Here is a 25,464-nt window from a genome sequence, read left to right as displayed (position 1 = left end):
TTATCCTGTATGCACTAGAGTTGCATCAGAATTCAAATATGATGCTGAGTGGAAAAAAGGCAGCCTTTAACATGAGACAAGGCGCTCATAGAGACTTCAGACTAAGGATATTCCTGGGTAAGACTTGATAAGGGAGGGAGGTGGGAAGAGGTTCGCTCTCACATGGGAACCTATCAGTGAAATCTTAATCTTGCCTTGTCAGAGACCAGAAAACGGCCTTTAACCTTTCTACACCCTCGTGATTTATGGTGTTAAACAGCCTAAACCTGCAATCACAACGTGTGAGCACAACATTGACATACTTTATCTCCTATTAAAATTGATATGGCGATTGTGTTAGCAAACAGTTGCTTATTTACACATCGAGCGAAATTATCATTCATTTGGAATTGTGTTTCAGGCAAATCCATCTAAAGTTTAGCTCTGTTATCTCTGTTGAAATATCTGGCTCTTTAGCTGCCTAATGCTCCATTATCATCAACAGCTGCTCGCTCTGTTTGTCTGCTGTTTGGTGTTGAGGAGGTAGTGCAGTGTACAGTGAGTACACTACACTACCTGAAAACAATGCAGAGAGGGGTGAGAGTGAACCCAAACAGTACAGTTGTGTGCCGGACAGATGAACAATGAGCTGAAACTCACTCTAAAGCTCCGTAAAGCGGTAGAAAGCTGCAGATTCAGGTGATAATTCTCTGTGGGATTATTTCTACAAGGACCTCTTTCACATTGTCATTTGATACATTATTATAAAAATATTAATATACGGCAACTTTAAAAACCAGCTGAACACAAATGTTGAATATGTTCATATGTTCCTCTGGTGGTTTAACCTCTCACCTTGCTGCAGTGATGTAACAGTGTACTCATGGGCGTGTCAATACTCTGTGACATCACTGCAGTGTGACATTGACTCTTTATCAGCTAATTATAAAATAGCAGCAGATGATGGAGATGCTAAATTGTTTCTTTCCACAACGTGTACATTAACTTTTCTATCTGGATTTAATGTAGTGTATTTAATTTTAGCCATGCTAGCGATGTGGCTTGCAGGATTCATCTAGAGTTATCATCATGTCAAATCTTTAATTTCTACAATCCTACAAATAATTGCCTTTCCTATCAGACATAGCCTCTGCGGTACTTTGTGTGTAGAGCTAATTAGCAAATGTTAGCATGCTAACATGCTAAACTAAGATGGTTATCACTGTAAACTTGTCAGCATGTTAGCATTGCTGCTACAGTGACAGCTGCTCAAGCTAACAATTTGAGTTTCTTTACTTTATCCATCACATCTGACATTACAACAGGTTATCAAAAAATAAACCGTTTTGAATACTGATTATACTTGCCAGAAGGCGACTGCATTGTCACTGCCTCAATTCTCCAGCTTGCTGTAACACCCAAAACGCACCATTTAATTATAATTTGATTTACTGACCCAACAAATATGCCCCCAGGATTTGGAATCAAGCAGTTTACTCACCATTAGTTTCATTGCCAATTGCCAAATGGCAAAAATCCCACATCCAACTCACCACTAAAATCCTAAGCGTTCTTGGCTCACAGACGAGCTTTCCACCGAATATAATGGATATCTGTTTGGATGTTTTAGAGATATCCCTCTAGCAGAAACACAGGGTAACAATCTAATGGGGCCAAAAGGTTCTCTAATGTCTCTCTCTGTGCTCCAATAACAAAAATCTGTGAGGAGGAGTGACTGAGGCATCCCTAACTGTTGGACTCCCCCTACTGGTGTCAGGTTACTATGTTATTATATTGTACTTTGTATGACACTGCAGCTTAGCTCAGTGTTCTCAGAAATGAGTGAGGCTGACCTAAAGAAAAAAAGGTGTTTCTCCAGAGTGTGAGAGATGAGGGTTTAGAGTTGTCACGCGAACAAAATAGCACTTTGACAAGGTGTAACGAGCCAAGAAAAAGACAAGTGTGTAAAACATGAGTGACTAGATCCGGGGTAGCTTAATTCAAAGACGAACCGGTGCTTTGCAAAATGCTAAATTCAAAATGAGTCAATGAGGGGTAGAAATAAGCATCAATAAAACCCCTATTACCAAAATCTTATTTTAATGAAGTAATAATAATGTATAATATAAAAATTGACTACAAACAGAAAAATAAAAAAGATGCTATGTATATAACAAGAAACGCTGTGTCCTTGTCACGCACCTAAATGCAGCAGATACTGAGAGCTACAGTTTGTTGATAGAGATGCCTGTTCTGATAACTCACTACATATTTGCTACAAATTCTTCACTTCAGAGATACTTTCTACATGTATCAGTACATCTGAATTCTGTAAATAGGATGTTTTTCTGCACTTAAAAATAAGATTCAGGCTGAGGGAATACAATCAGCTCTCCGGGGTTCTTGTTTCTAAAAGGTACAACAAAGATTTTTTAATCATTACATTGAACAAAATCCAAGTCAAGGGCAACAACCAGTGGCAAAAAAAAAAAAAAGGTCTTTGATGTGGTTATGAAAGCCCATTGTCATGATTGCACCTGTGTGCTTGTGTTTGCCTAGGCCACCTACAGAGGTGTGTGTGTGTGCTGTGTGGAGGAGGGTGAGGCGGCAGCAGAGGATGATGAGAGTGAGGAGGTTGGGGGCTGAGGGGTGGAGGAGGAGGCGGCGGATGAAGCGGAGGCGGCGGTGGCAGCTGATGACGAAGTCTCTATCTTGCTGCTGTGTGTGATGAAGCGCAGTCGCAGCTTCATGGCCGGACGCAGGGTCATGATGATTTTCTCCACCTAGAAGACAGAAACAGAGAAAGATGGAGATGGGTAAACTGAAGAACAGACACAAATACAAACATGTAGACAGACAGATGAGCAGCAGTGTATTGCTAAAAAAGAGAAAAGGTCAGGGAGAGAAAGAGACTAGATGAGTTTAGGAAAAACCAACATGATTCTGTTTTGGGTTTAAACAGATCTGTACAGTTCATTTAAAGCAGAAGGATGATTACGGTACACTGTAATTACTAGGTCAACACGTGCCACATTCATTTATGCAACATTTCTTGTTTTGAATTACAGCACCCACAATAAAACACATACAGCACAGCTTGGTTAAAGGCTACTCTCAGTGAACCATTAATTACTTGGAAAGCCAATTTAAGTACACTTGTCTAAGCCTCAAGCACAAAGCAGATACAGTTCTATCTCCTCTAATTAACTCTGGTGTCGGGTCTGGACACTGGTGGCGAGACGTCTCGCTGCACAGGAGGTGGCAGATTTAAACTAAAAATGGTAACTAAAAACACAAAACTGTCTCCCGTGGAGTTGCAAGTCCACACATGTCATCTTACTTGAAGGTGGTACTCTGGGTGACAAACGTCTTTATTTGTCTCCATTTTTAGATCTTCATCGGTTTGTTATTTTGTTGTATGATATTGTTATTGTCTGTCTTTTTTTTCTAAATCTGTATGGTGAAGTTTAATGGTTAATTTTCCATTTTAATAAAAGACACAATCTCACCTGGTCCTTCACACTGTCTCCAGTGTACATGTATTTAATGTGATAGAGGAAGTCGCAGATCGGGTCCATATAGCTGAGATGTTGACAGTGTTGGTCCACCGCCTGGAGCATCTCATAGAAGGCCACGCCAATCTGAAATACACAAACACAAGGAGATTTTATATATATAAAAAAGGGAACACTTGTGTGGTGTGCAGGTGTGATAATCTTTGGTCACACCTCCAACATGCATCGTGTCCTCTCTTGCTGGAAGCGCTGCAGGAACGGCCCCACCAGGTGATACACGTAGAGTAACTGGAACTCTGTCTGGACGACCGGCTTCAGCGTCTCTGACAGGAACCTACACACACATTTATGATGACATGACAACCATACCTGATAAACAGCGTAAAAAAAGACACAGAGTGAGAGAAGATTGTAAAGACAGAGGCTGACTTCCTTACTTGGGAATCAGAGACAGCTGTCCGATGGATGAGTGATGCCAGACAGCGTGCGCTAACGCTAGCACATAACTGCAGTTCATTTCACTGTAGCTCTGGTGGCAGGCCGTGAAATCCAGCAAGGCGAAGGGATAACCTGCCCACTCAGTCTCTGATGTCAGTGCCGGAGAGCCAATCACAGACACGATGCGATCGTGGAGGACGATCCAGTAGGGCTCCTGGATGAGGAGAGACGGAGTTTGGCTATGGTGAACAAACTCATCAAATATTGGAAGGACAGTGATGATTTTTGTGACTATTTTTCTTACAGGAAGTGCAGTTATCACGAGCCCGATGGCATTCATCCAAGCGGTGATATTCTCTCTGGGAACCAGGGGTTGGCTTAAAGGTGACAGAAAACATGGTCTGACTCATCAAGCTCTTATACCAGCAGCACACACATCTAAAAATATGACTGAGCCGAAACATTACGCACTACTGCTAAAATGTTTATCCCTACAGCCATTTATCCGAGATGAATTAGAGCCATTAACTGTCTAAAGATGACACCGTGTTTGTCTCTTGTACCTCTTCAACACGACATTGAGCAGAGCGTTGCCGACATCTTTTCCCGGCACGGCCAAAGCCATCAGCTCCACGCAGGTGACATGCAGGGCGTGGGCCGCAGGGTTGGGGAACTCGTTGAACCTCCAGTCACAGTTGGGGAAGGGGCCGGGCGACTTGCCAGCCATGGGTTAGAGAGGGTTAAAGAGGGTAAAGATCACTGGAAGAGGAAAGCAGCTTCAATAGGTGCATGAGCGTGATGGTTATCCGCATGCCAAACAATCCATGAGACACTTCAACAGCCACTTGCATCTTGTTTTCAATAACTCTTCTGTTGTAACAGCTCCACTGGCAGTAATAAAATTACCATAGAATAAATAAACAGATGTGAAAGCAATTAGGCCCATTGTTTTTATTATCCAGTATCAGGGTCAGTTAAGAGACATCCATCTACCAACAGGGGGAGATTAATGAAGGATATTGTCCACGAGGCGTCCAATCAGCTTGCAGTAGTAGGTGTCATCGGGGATCCACACGTTGTCCTCTCTGGGGTTCATGCCGCATTTCAGATAGGTTTCACTGAGGCACCAACCTGGGGTACGGTTGTCCTATAAAAACAAATACACTGTAAATATAACAGATTAAAAAAAACAAACAGTTAAAATAAAATGAGAGACCAACAAGGAGTATGACTGCATGACGTATATATAAATAATACATCCTACGATTTGTTACATAATGAGGTATTGTCTACCGCTCTTTCTCCTTCTGCCTACCTTCAGAGAAGACATGATGGCGTGCACCAGTTTTCTCTTCAGATTGGTTCTGTCTCTCAGATGTCGTTCGTAGTAGTGAAGTGTGTTGTACAGGTAGGTGACAGGGCGGTCTGCACACAAACACAGCAGTAAATACACATCAGGGTGCACAAACCGTGGCCTAAACATTTCATTCACATCCCGGGAGATGCCCCTTCCATCTCTATTTCATGTCATTTATTTGCTATTGATCTCTTTCTCATTGTGAACCTATTTCCCTTCGACACAGGCTTCTGATATTAAAAACGGCCTTACTCACCGTGGAACTTGTACAGCCCTCCCAGGTGGTCCAGCAGCGTTTCCAGAGACTTGGAGACCGGAAGAAGCTCCAGGAAGCGGTGGATGACGATGTCAAAGACAGGCAGGAAGCGCAGGCACACGTTGCCAAAGTAGATGGGCAGGTACTGAGGCTGGAGCTGCATGGGGGGGTTGACTTGGTCTGCAAGTCCCTCAAAGTACAGCTTCTCAGGGTATTTCTGTAAAGGAACAACAAACATCAAAATCAAATGTTGTCTAATACCTTCGAACTTAGGTTTCTCAATGTCCCAATCAGATGGATCTGCTGTGGGTTTCTTTTTTACATGTGTACCTTGTGGTAGCTCATGTGCTTGTTGTGCCAGTCACTCTGCAGCCAGTGCTCAGGAGCGTTCTCCTTGACAAAATCGTTGACACGGTTCCTGAAGTCGTTGGGCTTCAGCAGCAGCAGCTGGATTATGAAGTAACAAACCTGAGCCTCGTTGCCCTCATGGCTACGCATCGCCTGGAAGTAGATAAGAAGAGACGTGAGACACAAAGACCTTGTCGAACAGCAGATCCATTTCTCTGTATGCACGTTTCTCCTCACCAGGCACAGGATGAGTCTGTCTAGGGTGACGATGTTGTATTTCCAGACCATGTCGTTGAGTATTTCGATGCACTTGTTGAGCTGCTGTCCGCCGGCGGATGTTGAGAACTCGTAGACGAGGAAGTCTGCGAACGTGCGCACGTGAGCCACCAGTGCACGAGCCCCGATTCGCTCCAAGACCCTAAGGGACAAAAAAAAAGTTAGCACATCATCCCACAACAACACTGTATTCTCCCGCGGGATCAATTATGTAAATTAGCTACAGATGCAGTTTTAGAGACTTGGGAATGCCCCGCAGGCCAATTAGTGTAAATTTTAAATGCCATCAGTGGTGAGATGCATCATTACCACACGCTTCATCAAAACACACTCAGTGGTGTCACAACACATGGAAAAATGAAAAATGAAGGAGGTGATATGTAAACAAACTGAATTTGTTTTTATTTGTGATTAATAGTAATATTTTTCAACAGTATCAACCTTAATTACATTCCCTGGTGTTCAAAAGTAAAACATTCCAAAACACACTTTTTATAGGTACTGTATGTACAATGTGTGTCCCTGTGACTGTACACAACAAATACATGTTTGCGTGGATTCTTTAAAGCCGTATCTGCAGCGACACAAAATGATGACATCAGACCTGAAGCCTATCTGGTTAATGTGGTCCGTCTCCAGCAGCATCTTCCACAGCAGACAGAGGAACAGTGGGGGTGAGCCCTGCATGGAGAAGTGGGTAATGATGTCATTCTCATTGGCCATGGACTTCCACTTCCTGTACTCCTCTTCCACGTTCTTCTTCAGGTTGAATCGAGACTCCTGAGGAACGTTGTTCTGTTTGAAAAACGCCTGAGAGGAAGAGAGAGAGCGGTGGGAGTCATTACGACAGGATTAATGCTTCTGATTTGAGATCAAATAAAAGTGCAGTTTGAATTTATGAGTGTCATTCATGCCTAAGTGACCATGGTGCACCTGTAGTGGGGCAGGGAAGCAGGACAGTGTGTGTGAGGCCCAGTTATGAGGCGTGAAGCTGATGATTGTCTGGAGTATGTCTTTACACCAAGTCCCATGGATGGAGTCGGACCCTGTGAAAAAATCTACACACAGACACAAAGCAGGCAACTTAAATTATAAATCAGTATAAAATTAGGAGGAAACAAACTGCAGAGCAACATAGAGAGCAACTGAGACATGAAGAAAAGAAAGATCTTAAGTAGTAAATCCAGAGTGAGTGCTACCGGTGACGTGTGTGGCTCTGGCCAGGGTGAGGATCAAGGCTCGGTTCAGCTCTTCAGACTCGGCTGACAGAACAGTCTTTGGGTCGTTGAGGAAGCGGGTGAACTGGGGCTGCACCTCTGAGCTCCCCAAGGCAGTGATTAACCGCAGAGCTGTGCTCTCCACACTGGGGGAAGAAGACATGAAAACAGCAACATAGAAGACCAGAGACCATTATCGTCCTGATATTTTCTTTTTGTATTCTTTAATTACCTTCAGTGGAGGTGGACACAATGAAAACAACACATGTGCAATGTTATACAACAGCTCTGCAGTGAGTAATGGTGTGATGCCCTCTAATGTTTGGTTTTTATTCAGACTATGATAGTGAGGTGTTGATTCAATTGGGTATTTTGTTTTAAGTAGTTTGGGGTGTGAACCACCAGCACTTAAGTTGAAAATAAGGCCAGTAACCCCCTGAATATGAATTCAAATAAATCCATAATTATCATGTTCATTATTTGAAGTAGCAGAGACTGACGATAGTTGCTGAAATAATGTTACAGTTCATAGTAGAGCCAAACCGAAAAGGGATTTTTAGGACAGATACCGATTTTGATATTTGAGGGTTTTAAAATACGAAGTTCTGATATATCAGCCAACTTACTTTCTTTTTCTTCTTCTTTTCAAAAACACATAACATAAACAAAGATTATCCCCAACATTTTTTATGTCACCAAGATAACATGACAGAATGCAATTTAAAAATAACATTTTTAGAACTATAAACAAAAGTACTGCTGATTGCAGTGTTTTGTGCCTTCCAAACATGTGGGTTGCCATCAGAGGAGTTGCAGAGTATACTCTGGTGGACAAACAATGCAACGGCAACACTCATAACATGATAGAAGGACCCATCTTCTGTCTCTCCATTTCTGTTATAAGCAGCGATACAGATTTTTCTGCAATTAGCATATATTGGCCGATAATATGGGCACATGAGTTATCAGTCAGGCTCTACTCTAGTTTTACTCACTGCCTTTGATGACAGGAATCCAGAAGCACAAACATTCAAATCAAAGTTCACTACACCCAAGGAGAACTGGTTGTTTTCTTGTGTGTTATGAAGTTTGATATGAATTGTACAGTAGTAGTAATAACAGTAATATCTTGTAGTGAATAATGATAAGTATGTTTCAATATATGTCCGTCTTACCATAGATGCAGCTGATTCTGGTTGGTCTGGGGTACAGCAGCCAGACTGTGCAGATGACTCAGTAGCTGGACTCTGTAGTGTGGCTGGATGTGGTGCATCCTGTAGCTGAACATCTCCAGCAACGTGTGAAGGATTCCCCACGCGTGAGACTTAAACACATTAGGCAGCAACTGGCCTGAGCAGACGGAGAGTGTCACATTATTCAACATGTGTCTGCCAGTCCGAAGAAACATATTATTGTTAAACATGAATGTTCTGAGTCAGTCTGCTCAGAATTCAACCCCAGAGGAGACAGTGACAACTGAAGACAAATTGGACTAGGATGTGCTCTTACAAATTCTGAAAATGTACTAGATCCCTCATAAAGGCAGACTTTTTTTTGGTTTCTCAATCATGCTCATAAGTGAGGGTGGGGTATTAGAAATTTAACAAAGAAATCACACTTTGTGCTTTCTGTTTCTGAAGTGAACAACTTTTCAACACAGTGGACATTTTCAGTGAATAAAAATGTTTCTGAAACTCACTGATGAATCCTTTGATGCCCAGTGACTCGATCTCCATATAGACCAATAGTCTGCTGTATGTTTCTACCAGTGCAGGGGCGAGGGCAATGCTGGATTTGGCGTGGGCCAACTTTATAACCCGCGTGGCAATACTGTGTATCAGACTGGGGGCAGGCAAGCAGAGAGAGAGAGCGAGGGGGACAAAGAGACAGAGTGAGTGAGAGACAGTAAATGATCTGTATATCAATTTGCCATTAATTCATCTGTATACCCCTACCTCATCTTTGCATGCACTGTGAGTGAATCCAGCAGGTTCATGGGCAGTGGGGTGACAGATCCTGACGCCATACAGTTGGTGCCAGGTAGGTTGATCCTCATAGATCCGTTTCCATAGATGGTCTCTACCAGAACGCCCATCGGCAGAGTGAAGCACTCTGAGTTGGTGCTGTAGGCGTTACACAGCAGGGCGATCTTGTAGTCGGCCATGCCCAGAGTCTTGTTACGCAGCGACTGCTGGAGAAACCTGATAAGACAGCAGTATTTTGGTGTACGGTTGTTTGGAAGCATGCACATGTGGAAAAGTACATATTTCAGGGTCCAGTAAAGACACGCACTCATGGTGTAGTTTCAGAGAGTGTGGTATGGGTATCTGTAGTTTGGAGTTGTCATTCTGAGCTTTGCGGTTCAGGTGGATCCAGATGCAGGTCATGGCAAAGGAATGAGTCGACTGGGGCTTGTTAATGTCTGGAACTGGAATGCACTAATGTGGGAGAGAAAACACAGTTTAAATCTCAAGGTACGACCTATAAAGCTGTTATAGAACAAATTCTGATACCTGGATAAAATGAAAGGAAGATGCACAGCAGAAAAGGCAAGAAGTAATACATTAAAACGGAGGACTCGTAATAATGATCCTAGTAAACCAAAATCATTTCTTGGCACACGTGTACCTCTTTTTCAGGGTAAAGCAGGTCAAAGAGCTTCATGACAGGCAGGAAGTCGGCTAAGGCGTTCTTCTGAATGCTTCCTGATATAAACTGCAGCAATACCCACATCAGGTGGTCTCTCCCCTTAATTAGACCTCTACCTGCAAGCTAGACAGAGAGAGATGAAGACCAACTCAGCAACAAGGGTCACAGCACTTGACACCCTGACAGTCCTGAATAATATTGTATTTGTGTGTGTGTGTATATATATATATATATATATATATATATATATATATATATATATATATATATATATATATATATATATATATATATATGTGTGTGTGTGTGTGTGTGTGTCTTTAATGGACTCCAACAATTTGTTTCTGTGATTATGTTAGAACCTACGCTTCCCACCAGTTGCTTGATTTGTATGCATTTGGTTTCACTGTGAAAATGTATTTCCTATTAGCAGTTACACGTTAGGGTAAATACATCATTTGGATTTGACATGACATGGATTTTATGAATTTCTGATCATGTGACTACAACTATATATGGCTTATATTGATTTTAAGTGCATACATATGCATATACATATTCAACGTAGTGACGAAACGTGCTCTGTAGCGCCGTTTGGGCTACTTTATAAACATGGCGGCACAACATGGCGACGTCCATGTAAGAAGACCCGCTGTGTATGTAGATAGAAATGGATCATTCTAAGGTAATAAAATACATAACGGTTCATTATGTAAGGTCTTTATACACCACTGAAAACATAGTTAAGGATATTATTTTGCATTTCTGTCAATAGATCCTCCTATATAATATAACACACTGGACCTTTAAGGAGGAGTGACATTCTCTTATCTTTAAGGCAATGGGGTAAGCAATGGCTGCTACATAGTTTCTCCTTAAAGAATGTGTAGATCCTCTATGTTTTTTATGTTTTACTTCTCAATTCTTTGATATTTGCATCTTGAGCTACAGTGTGTCATACAGCTGCAATCTTCTATGATTTCTGTGTACCTATGATATAATTTAATTTATTAAAATATATAATTTTAACAATTGTTAAGTTTTTTTGTTCCTATTGTCATGTTATGGACTTATTTCTGTCTTTTAAAGTCTGATATGTTGTATTTTACAAATATATTTAGGCATACTGTCAATAAACCAAAATCCAATTACCCATAAATAGGATCATTAACTCTTCCTTCCTCTGCTGTCTCCCTCCTCTTACCTTTTGATGTAATGACAGCACCATGTGCGGGAAGCTTGCAAACTGAAACAACACAAAGAAGATGAGCTGGGAGGAGAGGTGCTGCCACAGCAACTGGCTAGTTCCTCCAATGTCAGCGTCAAAGTGTTCCTCGGTCTCAGAGCGCTCCATGGCGTACACCACGAGGTCCACCAGCTGCTCCTCTAGCACCGGGCAACGCTGCTTATGCTGTCAGGGGAGGAGGGGAGTGTTAAAGGATAAAGAAAATAGTGGGCAGGAGAGAGAGGAAGTTCAACAGAGTAAGGGAGGAAAAGACGTCCAAGGACAGACAGAGACAGAAAAAGGAAAGGGAAAGAAAGGAAACACGGAAAGACAGAGGGAGGGAGAGAATGAGGGGGAGATCATCATTAAATTACTTGACAAAAACATTTTCATATTAACAGATGCTCCAACAATTGTTAGAAATTGACTCATTAAACTTTTTCCCATATCTTGCATGCAGGACAGCATCTCCTTCCTGCCGCTGTCAGCTGGGTAAACTCATCTTTTCCACTTTTTCCTCTATCCCCAAATGTTCTAGTCATTTCCCAGCGATGTTATTATAGAGAAACAGGTGCCAAGTGTCAAGTAATTTGCCTCGTTGGAATTTGGACCTGGTAAGTTTTTTGCTAGTTCTTCTGCTACAGCGATCTTACATGACAGTTTTACATGAACAGAGTGAACAAATTTCAAAAGAAGGTTCATGTGCTTGTGGGTAATTATGATATTTGGGGTTTAAGATACAGCAGCTGATAAGCGCTGAAGTCACAAGCTAATCCAGACAAGTCATGTGTAAACATGGACATCGCGAGACTGTATCTAGATTTAGAACATCCTGCCAAGAGACTGCAGTCGAAAATTAGCCGTCTGGCTAACACAGGCACACAGAAACGGTTATTAATGTCCATTGTCCTTATAAATAAAGGAATTGAATAATAAAAATACCACAAACATATTGTAACAGTGACAAAAAACTGAGCTCAGCAGTGGTGTTACATGTTTTCTGGAATGATCATATCATGTAGGAACAAAACTTTTCCATATAGAACTGCATAATGTGTGAACCTCAGTGTTGATCAATGCTTGAGAGACTTTCATATATCAAGGGGATTTTTGATGAAAGACGGGTGGAGAGAGGGAAGGAGGGAAGGGAATTAAGAGAAAGTCAGAAATGGTGGGGAAGGCAGGTTAACATGGTCATGTTTATGGCTGTATAGACACGGCACTGTTACACAAATAATTGATTGTAGCATAATCCTCAGAACTCAATTGTTGAGTTGCATGAAAAACATTCACAGTACCTGACTTATCCAGACTATTCCATTGACTATTTACAGACACATAATAGTAATACTGACATTTTCCTATTAACCCAGGGTGGGAAACTTAACTTCACCCACCACTGACAGAGCAGAAGGAGAGCAGATCTCTGCAGTGGTTACCACTGTAGGACTTAACAAAGCCATTTTCACACAACGTGGACCCAACACAACCAGAACTAAACAGCAGAGCACAATATGACACAGCACAGCACTAAACACCAAACTAAACAGTGCAATACATTCCTGCATGCAGCCTAATGGGTTTGGGAAGGTGGGGAGGTGGTGTGATTGGGAAGAAGAGGAGCTGTGAGGTTGACCGTCACTTCTCTTCCTCTGCCACCACACACACACACACACACGCACACACACACGCACCTAAAGAGAGAGGTCAAGAGTAAAACAAGAAAAAGAGAGAGAAAGAGAGAGAGATCCACAGGCATACAAAGAACTCAGCCCCATGGCTTACCTAGTTACATCCCACACCTAGAAACAGTGAAACCATTCCAGTGGCTGGGCTATAATCCACTGACAAACATACCTTCCTACCAACAACTCAACCAATGGCATACTGATGTGCACCTAGAGCAAAAACATTTAAAGGTAATGTCTACGGCAATCAATTGGGAAGCAATTCAATTCTCTCTCAACCCAAGTTAGAACAGATCTATCGTGGATGGTGATGACTGCTGGTCAACTGACAAACAAGCACGTCATCTATCTGCCACTGACAGTTTGAATTTCACAGTCTTTTGATCAGAAAAACTATTAAATATAACCAATATAAAGATCAAAGGGTTAAACCTCATCCTTGTCAGGTGGCAACACTCACAGACTCAGTCATCCGGATCAAACTCTATCAGTACAAAGACTTAATTTTGACTTTAATTTTTGATTGTCTGGGTGAAATGTTTAATTCAGCCTGAACTGCTTGAAATGAATATAATTTAAACATTTTTTTATTAATTCTCTTAAAAAGGGAGAGCCTTCAATTTAGGTCCTCTTCAATTATTCGGATCGTTTAGTGATTGGCTTTTAAAAGTCCTGTTTAAAATAAATGTTGCTTCTGTATCATTACCCCCTGCAGCTCATTACTATTAACCAATAATGTCAAACTGTAGGGGAAGAAAACCAATGAACACCACACAACACAGGTCAGAGTTCAATCATCCAGCCAATCAGAATCATCAGCCGACCTGGGCCAAACATTGATCAAAAAAGACAAACAAAGAATGAGCGTCTGGCCTCGTAGTCCACACTTTGCCATGTCTTCTTCGTTTAAAGCTGCCTGTGCAGCAACTTTAATCTGAAAGCTGCTGCGCAAGCTTGGAACTTTGTAATTACAAAAATATCACTCCATCTCTAATGTGGAGAGACAGGGGTACTCTCTGGAGAATACATACGTTCATAAAGGAATGAAAAGTGAAGTTAGCAGTGCATGGACATCACAAATTACAAAGAAGCCTCTACATTTTCGCAAATGCAATTAATTGACTGGATGGCACAAGTTGCACAGGAATACGGTTCACAGATGTACTGCAGCATTTAAAAGGTCAAAAGTTAATTTAGACCGAAAGTAGAAGGCGTAAAAATTAAGATCCACCAACTCACAATGCCTACCTAAATTAATGATATATAATGATATATAGCCATCTGATATATAAGTACAGCTGGTCTTCCTGTGATTACTGCCTGGCTATAGCAGTGTACTTTTAAATTTTGTTGCTTGTGGTATCCGGTATTTTTGCCACCACTTGGCTGGTCATTTCATTTGCAAGGCATAATGAACTATATTGCTGTACGTGTCAAGACCACTATTCAGACAAAATGGAGTGGTTTTGCCCAGGTCAGCGCAACAGAAAGCAGCAAAAGTTCAGACACGAGAGGACCTCGCGAACAACAGGCAATGACCAGACTACATTCACACATGCAGTGCAGCAGGACTTGAAATGTCAACAGCAGGGATTTATTCATGAAAAACTTAATGTCAGCTTGTTAGCTGGAACCGCAGGTTGTGTATAATGGCTGTGTCTGAATTTATATATAAATAATATATTTTCTGATGCAGTGCAGAGAATCTATAACTGTCTCAGTCTGGAATGTAAAATCAGCATCAGTTTGCTCAGCTGACATTAAGGACAATCCAGAGGCACATGAGGTGTATTAAACATTAACATAACAAGCAATTCCAATGTCGCAAAAACATTACTGAGTATAAATTTAAGCAGTAAAACACAACAGGGCTGAATTACTACTCCCTCTCTTATTTCATAAAAACCCTGCACTATTCTACTTTTACTTATTTTGCCGGGAAAATCGTCTAATACAGAGATATTGAATATCATATTGTGGCTGCACACAATACATTTTATTGCTACTGTATTGATTCTGCTGTATTAAAAGCAGAGATAAAGCAGCATGTGAAGCAAACAGTTACTAAAAACTAAAAACAACTGACTTGCACGCCACCCTACTGGTTAATGATCCATAAACAGCCTTCCTGTACATCAATCAACCTGCTACTGCCTGTCTATCATATTAGCATTTATTTGGCCACGTCTGTCTCTTTCTACTGACTTTATCTCTATGAAAGCCCTGCTGTGACCATCTCAAGCTCTGTAGCATTTCTCTTTACTCCATCTCAGGTTTTCTTGTCTTTATTTTTTCAATCCAGTTCCCCATTTCTATGACATCAGCGTGCCTAAAAAGCTAAGCATCCAATGGGCTGGTTAGTTGGTAGGTCAGGCGACCAGGAAGAGGAACAACGACATACCTGGGCAATGTTCAGAGTCTAGAGAGCGCATGGCAGAGAGACAGACAAACACAACACACAACCAGAGGACAAGAGAGAGAGAAAGAGGGAGGAACAAAGAAAGAAGGAGAAAGAAACAGAGAGGAAAAAGGAGAGACAGAGAGAGAGAAAGTGGTGACTAAGGAGCTAGGTTGTTCACTGTCCGTTCAGCACAGCTAGCATCAACTTAGCCAATTCAGACAAACTGGAATCTGGGTAATTTGTTCATCTTCAAAATATGAATATAAGCAACTTCTAAATCAGAGCTCCGGCCAGTGTTGATTAGTGCTTTCTGTTTCTGTGCAACAAACACAAGGAGAGCAGGTCAAACTGTGTCTGCTGGGCTGAGTTGAAACTGTATGAACCCAACAGGGAAAACTAACACCAGTGCATTATGGGTCAAGCTCACAGCATTGGCTTGCTTTACATATGGTCTTATATAGCTGTATTAACAAAAGGGAGGAGAGGGATGTCAAAAGAGAAGAATGTGAGGAGAAGAAGAAGAGAAACAATAAATAAAAAAGGAAATAATTTGAAGAACAGAACCTGGTAAAAAAAAATTAACAAAACAAACAGAAAGAGCAGAATGTCAAACTCAGACACGAAGAGGATGAGGTAGAGGAAGAAGTCAAGGAGACAAGAATGGCAGAGAGAAGACGAGAATGAAAAGGGGAAAAAGGAACAGCAGGAGCACGGAGGAGGAAGAAGGGAGCAGAAAGAGTGGGGTGACAAAAATAGAAAAGAAAGGGGAGAGTCAATATATAGATTCAAAAGGATTAGAAAAGTGAGGGCAGGTGGAGGGCCTGGTACAGAAGCAAAAGTAGAAGAAGAGGTTGGTATACCTGTTTGTTGAGTCCTAACATGTTGCACACCATTTCTCTTGAATATGGTTGTTCTAACACATAGCGCAGCAAGCCCGTCTGTGGCTCAAACAGGTCCTACATTCAAAAAACACAAAATGTATTACTGCTTTGTGTAAGTGTGTATAAAATGCCTGTGTGGTGTATATATGTTAATATTTTACCTTGTCAAATGGCAGCATGCCTCTCAGAGGGAAGCGGAGAGTAGTGGGGTCTAATTTCCAGGAGTTGCAGATGGCCCCACTGTTATTCACTACTGGTAATAAGCTGCAACGACCTGTGGACACACACATACGCACATGAAATGGCTAAACAGGAAAACTGCACATACATGAGTTGTATTACGTACTTCAATCAGTGAAGTTATTAATCTGTGACGTGCCATGTGGCATACATGCTCACACATACATTTCAATAAAATAGAAATAGAAGTTTTGTAATGGTATATTATATATTCAATATTTTATTTCAGTAAATGTACACAGTAGCAGGGGGCATCTGAGGTGTTTACAGAACAGAGGAACTGAGATCTGCGTTTGTGATGCTACAGAGTTATCCGAATGAAAGAGTTTTTGTAGAGGGAAGTTCCCTTAACCGTCATTCGCGGAGCAAGGAGCAGGGAGTACTGTTTATGCACACTGTGGATCAGAACGCAGTCGTTATCTTTATTTGTGTGTCTTTCCCTTTTTCCCCCTTTAGATTATATTTTGGGTTTTTTTTTAAAAAGAATGGACAAAGTATGAAGAAGAGCAACAGTTTGCCAAAAAGAACAACAAGATCTTGATGTCATTTTGATCAAGATTTTATAAGCTTCCAGTGTGGCTGTGTTTATGCGTCTCTTACCACAGATAGAGTTGATTCTGGCTGTGGGTCTGAAACTGTCCACAAAGTCTGATATCAAACTGCCTAGAAGCTACAAACAGACACCGAATGAAAGACAGGGAATAAAACAGGAAGATTTGTTAGATTCACATGACAGCTGCACAAACACACACACACACACACAGAGAAGAAACCCACACTTACCCAGTGTGACAGCTGTCCCTCTGGATACAGTTTTCTGATTTCTGTGACGGCAAAGTAGGCTGGCAGGAGGCAGGCATTTCTATCCAGGATATACTCTACCACCTGGAGTACACAGAATAATAAATGTAGAATTAAAGTGATTTGGTATGCTTAAATGCCATCAGAGTGAAAAATAAAAAGACACAAATTATTACATTTAATAACTGAAAGATAGACAAACAAATACCTCTCTGGCAGAGAGAAGCTGCTGGACAATAGCTGAGCTGACAGTGGTAGGAATTGTCTGAATTTTATCCAGTACAGCTTTCAACAGGTCTCGGACCCCCTGAAACACACACACACACACTTTACATGAAAACATATACGTTTGACAGCTGCCTGCTGAGAGATGAAAAAGGCAGAGAAAAAAGTGAAACTGGCTGAGATGAGGTTGATGTTCTAACAAATACTGATCATATTAAAAACAATACATAGTTTATAGGACGATTTTCTTTTACAAGAGCTCCTTATCATTGAGCTTGTTGATGAGCTGTGCTTGCTTGTGTGTGTGTGTGACCTTGTAGTCCACCCCTCCAATGATCTTGCGAATCAATTTGAAAGTTAACGCCCACAACTGAGTCCTCTCCCACTCCAAACTGTCCGAGCTTATCAGAGCAGCACACACCATCCTTCAGACAGACAGACAGACACACACACCAATTCATTAGATGGGTGTTTAAGATAGAGAGTAAAAGTAATAGATAAGAGTGCCAACACACAATAGATTAACTGCAGATACATTTAATCAGACGTCGTGTATCATATCAATGAAATATACATATTTATATATAAAACACTTTCAATTATTGAATTATCAAGAACCATAAGGATGATCTACACTAATTATATCTTAAAGCGGCCTAAACAGAAATCTTAAATGAACTGGATAGTAGTAGACTCTGTCAAGCCCCAGAATGTAAATTAATGCGTAAACAATGTCTGTAGGCCTTATTAAGTGCGTAAGAGTGTGTGTGTACCTGGGAGGTAACAGACTGGTCTCCACAGCCATTGCTAGACAGTCATAGAGGAAGGAGATCCTTTTGGGACTGTGCTGGCTGTGTATAAACCGCACGATCCACTGTACACACTGTTCATGAGACTCCTGCAGGAAGACATGGAGGCAATTAGTCATCACCTTATGTGTGAGTGCGTTTGTCTGTCTCTGTGTTTAGTGACCTGCGGTAGTGTTCCCCAGTACTGTCTGAAGGCCCCGAGACAACTGATCAGTTTAGTCCTCTCGTCCTCTGGAGTGTCCATAAACATCCTGAAACACAACACAAGTGACATTTGCGAGAAGTCAACATTACACCTTCTACTGTACAACTAGTGAGACCAGGGCCCTGTTTCAGAAAGCGAGTTTAGTGTGTATGAGTTTATTAAGCCTGAGATCAACTTACAGTCTCCTTTCTGTTTTAACAAATAATAACAAAACAAGGAGAGGTATGAGTGTGTTTCCGGAGCCACCTTACCCAGCAAAGGCCTCTTCTATCATTTCAGTTTTCTGAGGAAAGGAGGAGAAGAGTAAAATTCAGAAAATATTGAGTGGGAGGACAGAAGATGTTTTAATTCTCTCTGCTGTTGATCCGTCTATCAGCCTTCCACTGCTTTCCTAATAATAGTAATTCCAATACAGTAATGAACGTCTGCTCAGCTGCCTCAGTGCACACAGAGGTCAGATGACAGATTTAGTTACAGAACAACACCTGATGTTGGTTAAAGATCAGAGTGTCTTGCTCAGGGACACTTCAGCAGGGAGAAGGCCTGATACTTAAGTTAATTTAAATACGTGTCACGTTAGACACAATTCATAAAGTGTAAAACCTTTTGTTTTGTTAACGTAAGTTACTGTTAGAGATGAAAACATGTTTGTTCACAAGTTACCTACAACGTAACTTTAGATAGAAACAAACGGTATCTATCTATATTGTTGGAATTATTAATTTGCAAAACCACAGCAAGTTCATGAGTGGACATTTCAAGGAAAAGGCTAACGTTAACGTTGTCTGAAATGCTAACTGTGTTAGCTTCAAGACCAGTACATAAAGACGCAAATTACCACGACATCCTCAAAGATGCTCTGGAGCTGCGTTTCCATCGAGAGCGCCATGTCTGAATCAAAAAGTGCCAATGTTTAGCGAACCATCACACAAATGAATCAGTTTACTCGCTATCGAAAGGCTACATGCTAACAGGGACCGGGATGAATGCACCGCGAGACGCGCAACTGCAAAAACAATCCGTAGACACATTAAAGACACAAGCTGCACAGTTCCGCTTCATTTAGTCATCATGATGTGTAATCTATGTAATACAGTCTAGGTCAATGTGTGTAACCCTTAATGCTCTGTAAATGTTTACTAAAACAGGCGGCATAGCCTACATCCTGCTAAAATTGTTTTACAAAATTACAGTGCCAAAACAGAAGGTACAGTTAGGATCAATGTCAAGGGCGGGTATTTCATGTTACTGTTGGTGGGGACACTAAAAACGCTTGTGCAAACGAGGAGAGGTACAAGTCTACTCCTACACACTTGCATTCTTGTAGAAAACCACTCTATGTAAAGTATGCCATGGTGGTGAAGAAAACACTTTAATTAATGTCGGTCACTAGATGGAGCCAAATGACTGTCTTAGGCCGAAATGGCTGACGTTTTTAAATTTAACCCTGTTCGATGTCTTTTTTACGCAAGTTCTTTGGTTTATTATTGGTCCTGTTTTATTTTACTGCTTAGGTTGACTTGCCTACTTCATTCTGTTCATTATATGATCTCGGTCTTTTAAGATACGTTGGTTCTCCTTCTTCTCCCTAAATCTACTCCTTTAGGCCTATTTGCCTTTGTTCCACAAAAGGTGATTCCCCACAGTGTGACTGTGAGTAATACGTACACACACACACTTCCTCCATGCACAGGTGTAATGTGCTCAAACAACTGAGGTCACATTCCTTCCTCGTACACGGAAAACCTGTTTTACTTTAACCATAAATCGCTGAGCTTTTAGCGTTTGGCAGTCGCTGGTTTGTTTTTTAACAAATTTCTTTTAAAAGTGCGGAGGAACATCGGGCCGCTGACAGGTGTAGCATACAGCTACACATGGAAGAGCAGAGAAGCTGCCGGGGATCGAAGATGTTGGTGTTTCTTGTGAAAACATGACCCCATCATACAGTGATGTGGACAGTGTCAATTGTTCTGTACCTGGGGGGTCTGCACTGCGCAGGTACTGAACTAACATTACTATTAGCCTACAGTTGTATTTTCTTCTTTTCTTTACTAATTATTCTGACTTGGTCTACTAGCTGCAAACGTTAACGTTACATTAGGCATGTGTTACAGGCTACAGGTTATTAATTTTGAGACTATTTGGTTTCCATGGACGATTGATTCCACGAAAACCGTGTCTGTGTTTGAGTTTAATTGATGATTGGCAACTCTATGCAGGATATCCTACTGTACACACTATTTTCAATATGACATAAAGTGAAATGTTTGCAGATTTATTACATCACTGCCTGATTTAATTTTTTATGATGTGTATCCAAGTTAAATAGGCTCATCATACAAACCGTTTCATCATTGCAACCTGCATTAGAACCATTAAGCAAATATTGCTGGCAAACAAATTGCTTTATAGTGTCTTCTGACTCTGTTGGATGCGTGACACAGTAATAAAACCGTCCTTTATTCATATTAATTGAACGTTAAGTGTCAAAATAGCAAGTTATTATGCAGACAGGCTTTGGTAGTCCTGTTCACAGATGGCTCACAGCCCTGTCATTTGTGTGTCTACATGGCATGAAAATGAGTTAAGTGTGGCACTTAAGTCCAAGTTCAATTTATAGTTTCAGATGTCTGTAACCTACAAACCTGGTTCTTAAACTGACTCTCATCAACATTTTATTGGGTTTCATGAGCAGCCAATAATCTCACGGGGCAACAAACACTTCTTTTTAAATGTGTGTGTCTCTTACCTTTCTCATTAAATCTCACTTTTTCATACTCCTTCTCCTCAGTCTCCTCCTCTCCCTCCAGCCCTATCAATGTCATCTTCTCCTCAGTGAATCTGAGAAATATACTGCAGTGGTCACCAGGAAATGGCACACCGGATTACACACACTTTACTGTGCAGTATACCATGTAAGTAAAGATTTTAGAGTTTAAATATATTATTTATTAAATATTATTTTAACTACAGTGGCCCTGAGAACAAAGTCATTGTCTTCAAGTTGCAAATAATTTAAGTTATTTTTGGCGCATTGGTCATAGGCTACTGTATCTGCCTTGGAATATAGCTGGTTAAAGCTAAATGTGATGGAGTACTATCACTACAGTTGACTATGCGCTTTGACTGCCCTACCAACGAGCCAGGCTCTTACGCGTTGCAGTCAAGGTGCTTGTTTGGTACCCTTTAGGCCTGTGTCTAAATGTGGGTGGGGTGACTCCTTCACTACACTGAAGTTATTGTATTTATTTTTCTTTAGCTAGTCTCAAAGGAATTTACAGACAAAAGGAAGCAGAGAAAGGAGAAGGGGACGAAAACAGGGGAAAAAATCACAACCAGATCTAACAAAACAGCGTGTGTAAGCTTCAGTTCCTTGCTTTAAGGGGAATTAAACAAGTAGAGGAGTGTGATTAGAGTTAATTCACTCCCGTCATTCTTACTGTCCCCGCTTGTGCTGGGATTCACAGCAGTCATCCTCTGATCTGTGTGGGTCCACTCTGTCTTTCCCAGCTATGGAGACAGTGTTGAGGGCAGCAAAGGAAAGGTGAACTGGAGGGAGGTGCGGCAGTGTACAAGAATAGCGCGGAGCTGGTGTGATCTGAGCAATGAGACGATGGATCTGGAGCAGGGATACTACGCCAGGGTTCGTGCTGTGAGCAGGAAAGCATCCTCCAAATGGACCGTGACGCCGAGGCGATTCGATCCAAAGACGGACAGTAAGTTAAAGTGACTTTCTGTTTCAAAATATGGGGAGAGAGGGAAATATTTCCAGACACACACGGGGAGGCTGGACAAAAAGACGGAGAGTTGAGATGGCCGTACTTCTTTAAGAAAATACACAACCTTTTAGGTAGAAATATTTTGTCTATCTCTATAGCTAGTTTTGGCCCTCCAGTGGTTTCTGTGGAAACAGAGGACAACAGCGCCATCATCACTCTGAAGGGACCAATGAGGTATCAGCCTGACAACCACACCCCAGGGGTTTCCATGTCAACACTCTACCCCACGATGACTTACAACCTGTCCATCCACAATACCCGTCGCAACCAGACAGTGAGTAAAAATTTATGAAAAGTCGTAGCTCGTCCCGCCCTCATGGCACAGACAGGCTGTTAAATCAAGCACACCTGAAGTTCACCCATGGCACTGACTGATCTGTGAGTGTGTATGTCTGTAGAGCCATTTCCAAGTGGTCTCCGGTCCATACAAATATCGCCTGATGGAGTACGATACAGACTACTGCTTCTCTGCCAAGGCAAGATTCCTCTCCATGCCCGTCCACTGCCTGTCCTCAGTATGGCAATGCATAACCACGCCTTCAGGTACAACCACATTGCATGTGTGTGTGAGAGGTATAATATTTTCCTCCCTGTTTCACAGGTAGAAAGGAATGTGACCAACCCTGATACAGAAGCGAAAGAGAGATTTATGTTTGTGTTTCTGAGATGTCTTCTATTGTTTGCGTATGAGTTTCTACCTTTCAAAGATATCAATCAAGAACAGTCTTGTTTTCAGCATGATGGTATTGCATTTTAAATACAGATTTTTTTACAGTGAGTTCTGGTGTGACTTGTTCTTCACATAGTATTGCCTATATATACCTTTATGCACATGTAAGTATGTATGTATGTATGTATTTGTGTGACGCGTTCCTGAAGTGCTGTCTCTTTTCAGACCCTGTGACTGGCCAGCTGAAGAGTGTGGTTGTGAGTATTGTTGTGCCAACTGTGTGCATGTGTATGATGGTGGTTGTTGGCTACCTTCTCTATCAGTACCTGACGGGGAAAGGACAGAAGAGCCCATATATACTGGTAATGCACACATACACATTTTTGCACACACTGTCTAATTCCACATGCTCAATATAATAAAAACTTGTCGACTGGATAATCATAATAATAGTAATAATAATAATAACAGCTTTATTTGTGTAGTTGTAGGTAATATACATACAGGTAAGTGTTTTACAACAATTAACATAAAACACACAAACAAGTGGGAAAAAAATTGGCATCACATAATAAAAGCTTTTTTATAAAAATGTGTCTTAAGAAGTAAGATTTTAAAAATCTTCTGACAGCAAAGGCCCTTTAGTTTTCAGCCTATAATAATATAATAATCCTTATTTCTAGAGCACTTTTCAAAACCATGTTACAAAGGGCTTTCACAGGAGGCAAAGACAATAAAGCAAATTAAACAGAGAACACACAATAAAAGCAGGGAGAGAGTTAAGAAATTAAAATAAAGTTTAGAGAAAAATAAATAAAATCAACTGAAATCAGCAAAGGCTCTCCTATAAAAGTATGTTTTTAAAAGGATTTAAAAGAGTGCACTCACTCTTCCTACCCGCTCTGATTTCCTCGGGCAGGCTGTTCCAGAGCCTCAGGGCCCTGACTGCAAATGCTCTGTCCTCTTTAGTTTTCAGTCGAGAACAAAAGACAAAAGACCTCTCCCCGAGGATCTCAAGGTACCTGCTGGTGCTTATTGGACTAAAAGGTCAGCGATATAACCATGAAGAGCTTTAAAAGTAATCAATACATTTTTAAGGTTTATTCTAAAACACACCGGGAGCCAGTGTAATGAACCTAAAAAGCCTAGACCTTGGAATGGCTACCAGGGAATATCATTCTGCGTCCTGGTTCATAGAGGGATAAACGCTCAGAGATATACCCCCCACTGCTCCACCAGCAGGACAGTTGCACTGATGGTAGATGTGTCACTGACTGCTAGTAGTCCACTAAACAAAGCCTGAATATAAACATGTCAAAATATGGTGTGTCCAGGGTGGGTTAAGATCAGTTAAATTGCTTAAAGCTATAAAATGTCTTATCTGTCTCTGGAGGAGCTTGGTCAAGTCTGAGAAAATATCAGCTTGGACTTGGAGACAACACATTTTTAATGAAAGCCTGCGTTACAGACTGGGCCGCTGAGTTAGCAGGCAGGGAGGATTCAACAAAAGACGTGTGATGTAGTGATTCTGGAGCTCCTAGGGATGAAAAGTCAGGATAATTCATCGTCTGCTGAAACCTTTTTTCTTTTTGCAATATTAATTTTAGTGTCTAATTGGTTGGCTATGTGGTACATAAAAAATCCAGTTTTGACTATTTTATGGCATATCAGAATGTCAAGTTTGTTTTAAAAATGTTTCAAAAGCTAATGGTCCATCTTTTAATGCCACATTCCTTGAACTTCCAGAACCCGCCTTCTTTTCATCTGCCCCCTCTGATCATCCCCCCTGAGAATTGTAAAGTCATCTTCTTCCCCGTCGTCAAGCAATCAGACATCGACATATCAGACCCTGCATGCCCCAACCAGTGGCCACACAACGCAGATCCCCCACCAAGTTATGTCCCCCAGAGGTCCGAAACACCCGAGCCCGAGGAACCCCAGGATGATTTGTCCATTGACTATGGGTTTATTGGCACAGCACCTAAAATCAGTGTCAGAAGAGAAGAAGAAAGAGAGAGGAGGCATAACGGAGGAGAAGATGGGAGTACTCTGAAACTCGAGGAATGTCACTGCGCTGGAGTTTACGCTTCTCACCAGTCCAACGTCTGGCAGAAGTCAACCCACACATACTCACAAACACACATGCCGATGCACACAGAGACACGTGCACAGACAGAGATGAGCACGCTTGTGCAGGCGCACGCATTTTCAGAGGTAAATTTAGTTCCACTAACCCAAACTCAGGCACCTTTACTGGCAACCAAAGGAGAGGTGGATAGAAAAAGGGAGGGTACCGAGAGTGAGGAAGTACCTCTTCTTTCTGCTTATGCCTCTCAGAACATCAGAGACATGTATACGTTCGATACTGACCAATCAAATTCCTTACCAGATGACTATGGTCTCCTGAGACTGGCAGAGCAAGAGGAGGGACCTAGTTGTATTAAGTGGGATCCCAATACCGGGAAACTAGTGTTGCCAGAGATGTCAATGGAGTTCAACAGGGAG

At 41.5% G+C, this 25,464-nt stretch overlaps 2 protein-coding genes across 3 annotated transcripts in view; one reads left to right on the top strand and one right to left on the bottom strand.

The window, feature by feature from the left end:
* Nucleotides 1-2,062: 2,062 nt before the first annotated feature.
* med23 (mediator complex subunit 23) lies at nucleotides 2,063-19,522 on the bottom strand. The gene is made up of 30 exons (XM_046060787.1): nucleotides 19,349-19,522; nucleotides 18,762-18,793; nucleotides 18,469-18,556; nucleotides 18,270-18,394; nucleotides 17,810-17,921; nucleotides 17,480-17,578; nucleotides 17,254-17,355; nucleotides 17,071-17,140; nucleotides 16,392-16,504; nucleotides 16,210-16,305; nucleotides 11,240-11,446; nucleotides 10,015-10,158; nucleotides 9,679-9,824; nucleotides 9,342-9,587; nucleotides 9,086-9,228; nucleotides 8,562-8,736; nucleotides 7,369-7,532; nucleotides 7,103-7,227; nucleotides 6,774-6,979; nucleotides 6,131-6,311; nucleotides 5,876-6,046; nucleotides 5,546-5,762; nucleotides 5,248-5,357; nucleotides 4,953-5,079; nucleotides 4,496-4,661; nucleotides 4,237-4,309; nucleotides 3,932-4,146; nucleotides 3,708-3,828; nucleotides 3,489-3,620; nucleotides 2,063-2,762 (listed from the first exon to the last, which is right to left on the bottom strand). The coding sequence occupies exons 1-30, from the start codon at nucleotides 19,397-19,399 to the stop codon at nucleotides 2,544-2,546; spliced, it is 4,176 nt and encodes a 1,391-aa protein (XP_045916743.1). The 5' UTR covers nucleotides 19,400-19,522; the 3' UTR covers nucleotides 2,063-2,543.
* Nucleotides 19,523-19,951: 429 nt separating this feature from the next.
* Nucleotides 19,952-25,464, top strand: part of il20ra (interleukin 20 receptor, alpha) — a 10,049-nt gene continuing 4,536 nt past the window's right edge. The window contains exons 1-7 of one of the 2 annotated variants that reach the window (XM_046059843.1): nucleotides 19,953-20,508; nucleotides 21,302-21,425; nucleotides 22,021-22,226; nucleotides 22,388-22,563; nucleotides 22,688-22,832; nucleotides 23,185-23,321; nucleotides 24,706-24,945. In XM_046059843.1, the coding sequence (XP_045915799.1) occupies nucleotides 20,460-20,508; nucleotides 21,302-21,425; nucleotides 22,021-22,226; nucleotides 22,388-22,563; nucleotides 22,688-22,832; nucleotides 23,185-23,321; nucleotides 24,706-24,945 (1,077 nt within the window). In that variant the 5' untranslated portion in view covers nucleotides 19,953-20,459. Of the gene's footprint in view, nucleotides 20,509-21,301; nucleotides 21,426-22,020; nucleotides 22,227-22,387; nucleotides 22,564-22,687; nucleotides 22,833-23,184; nucleotides 23,322-24,705; nucleotides 24,946-25,464 lie in introns of both variants that reach the window. The other variant, XM_046059844.1, reaches the window with a different exon arrangement.

Source organism: Micropterus dolomieu, linkage group LG10, assembly GCF_021292245.1.
Source record: "Micropterus dolomieu isolate WLL.071019.BEF.003 ecotype Adirondacks linkage group LG10, ASM2129224v1, whole genome shotgun sequence".
In the NCBI taxonomy this organism is placed as follows: Eukaryota; Metazoa; Chordata; class Actinopteri; order Centrarchiformes; family Centrarchidae; genus Micropterus; species Micropterus dolomieu.
Note: the sequence above shows the minus strand (reverse complement) of the source record. Positions and strands in the feature narration are given on the sequence as shown.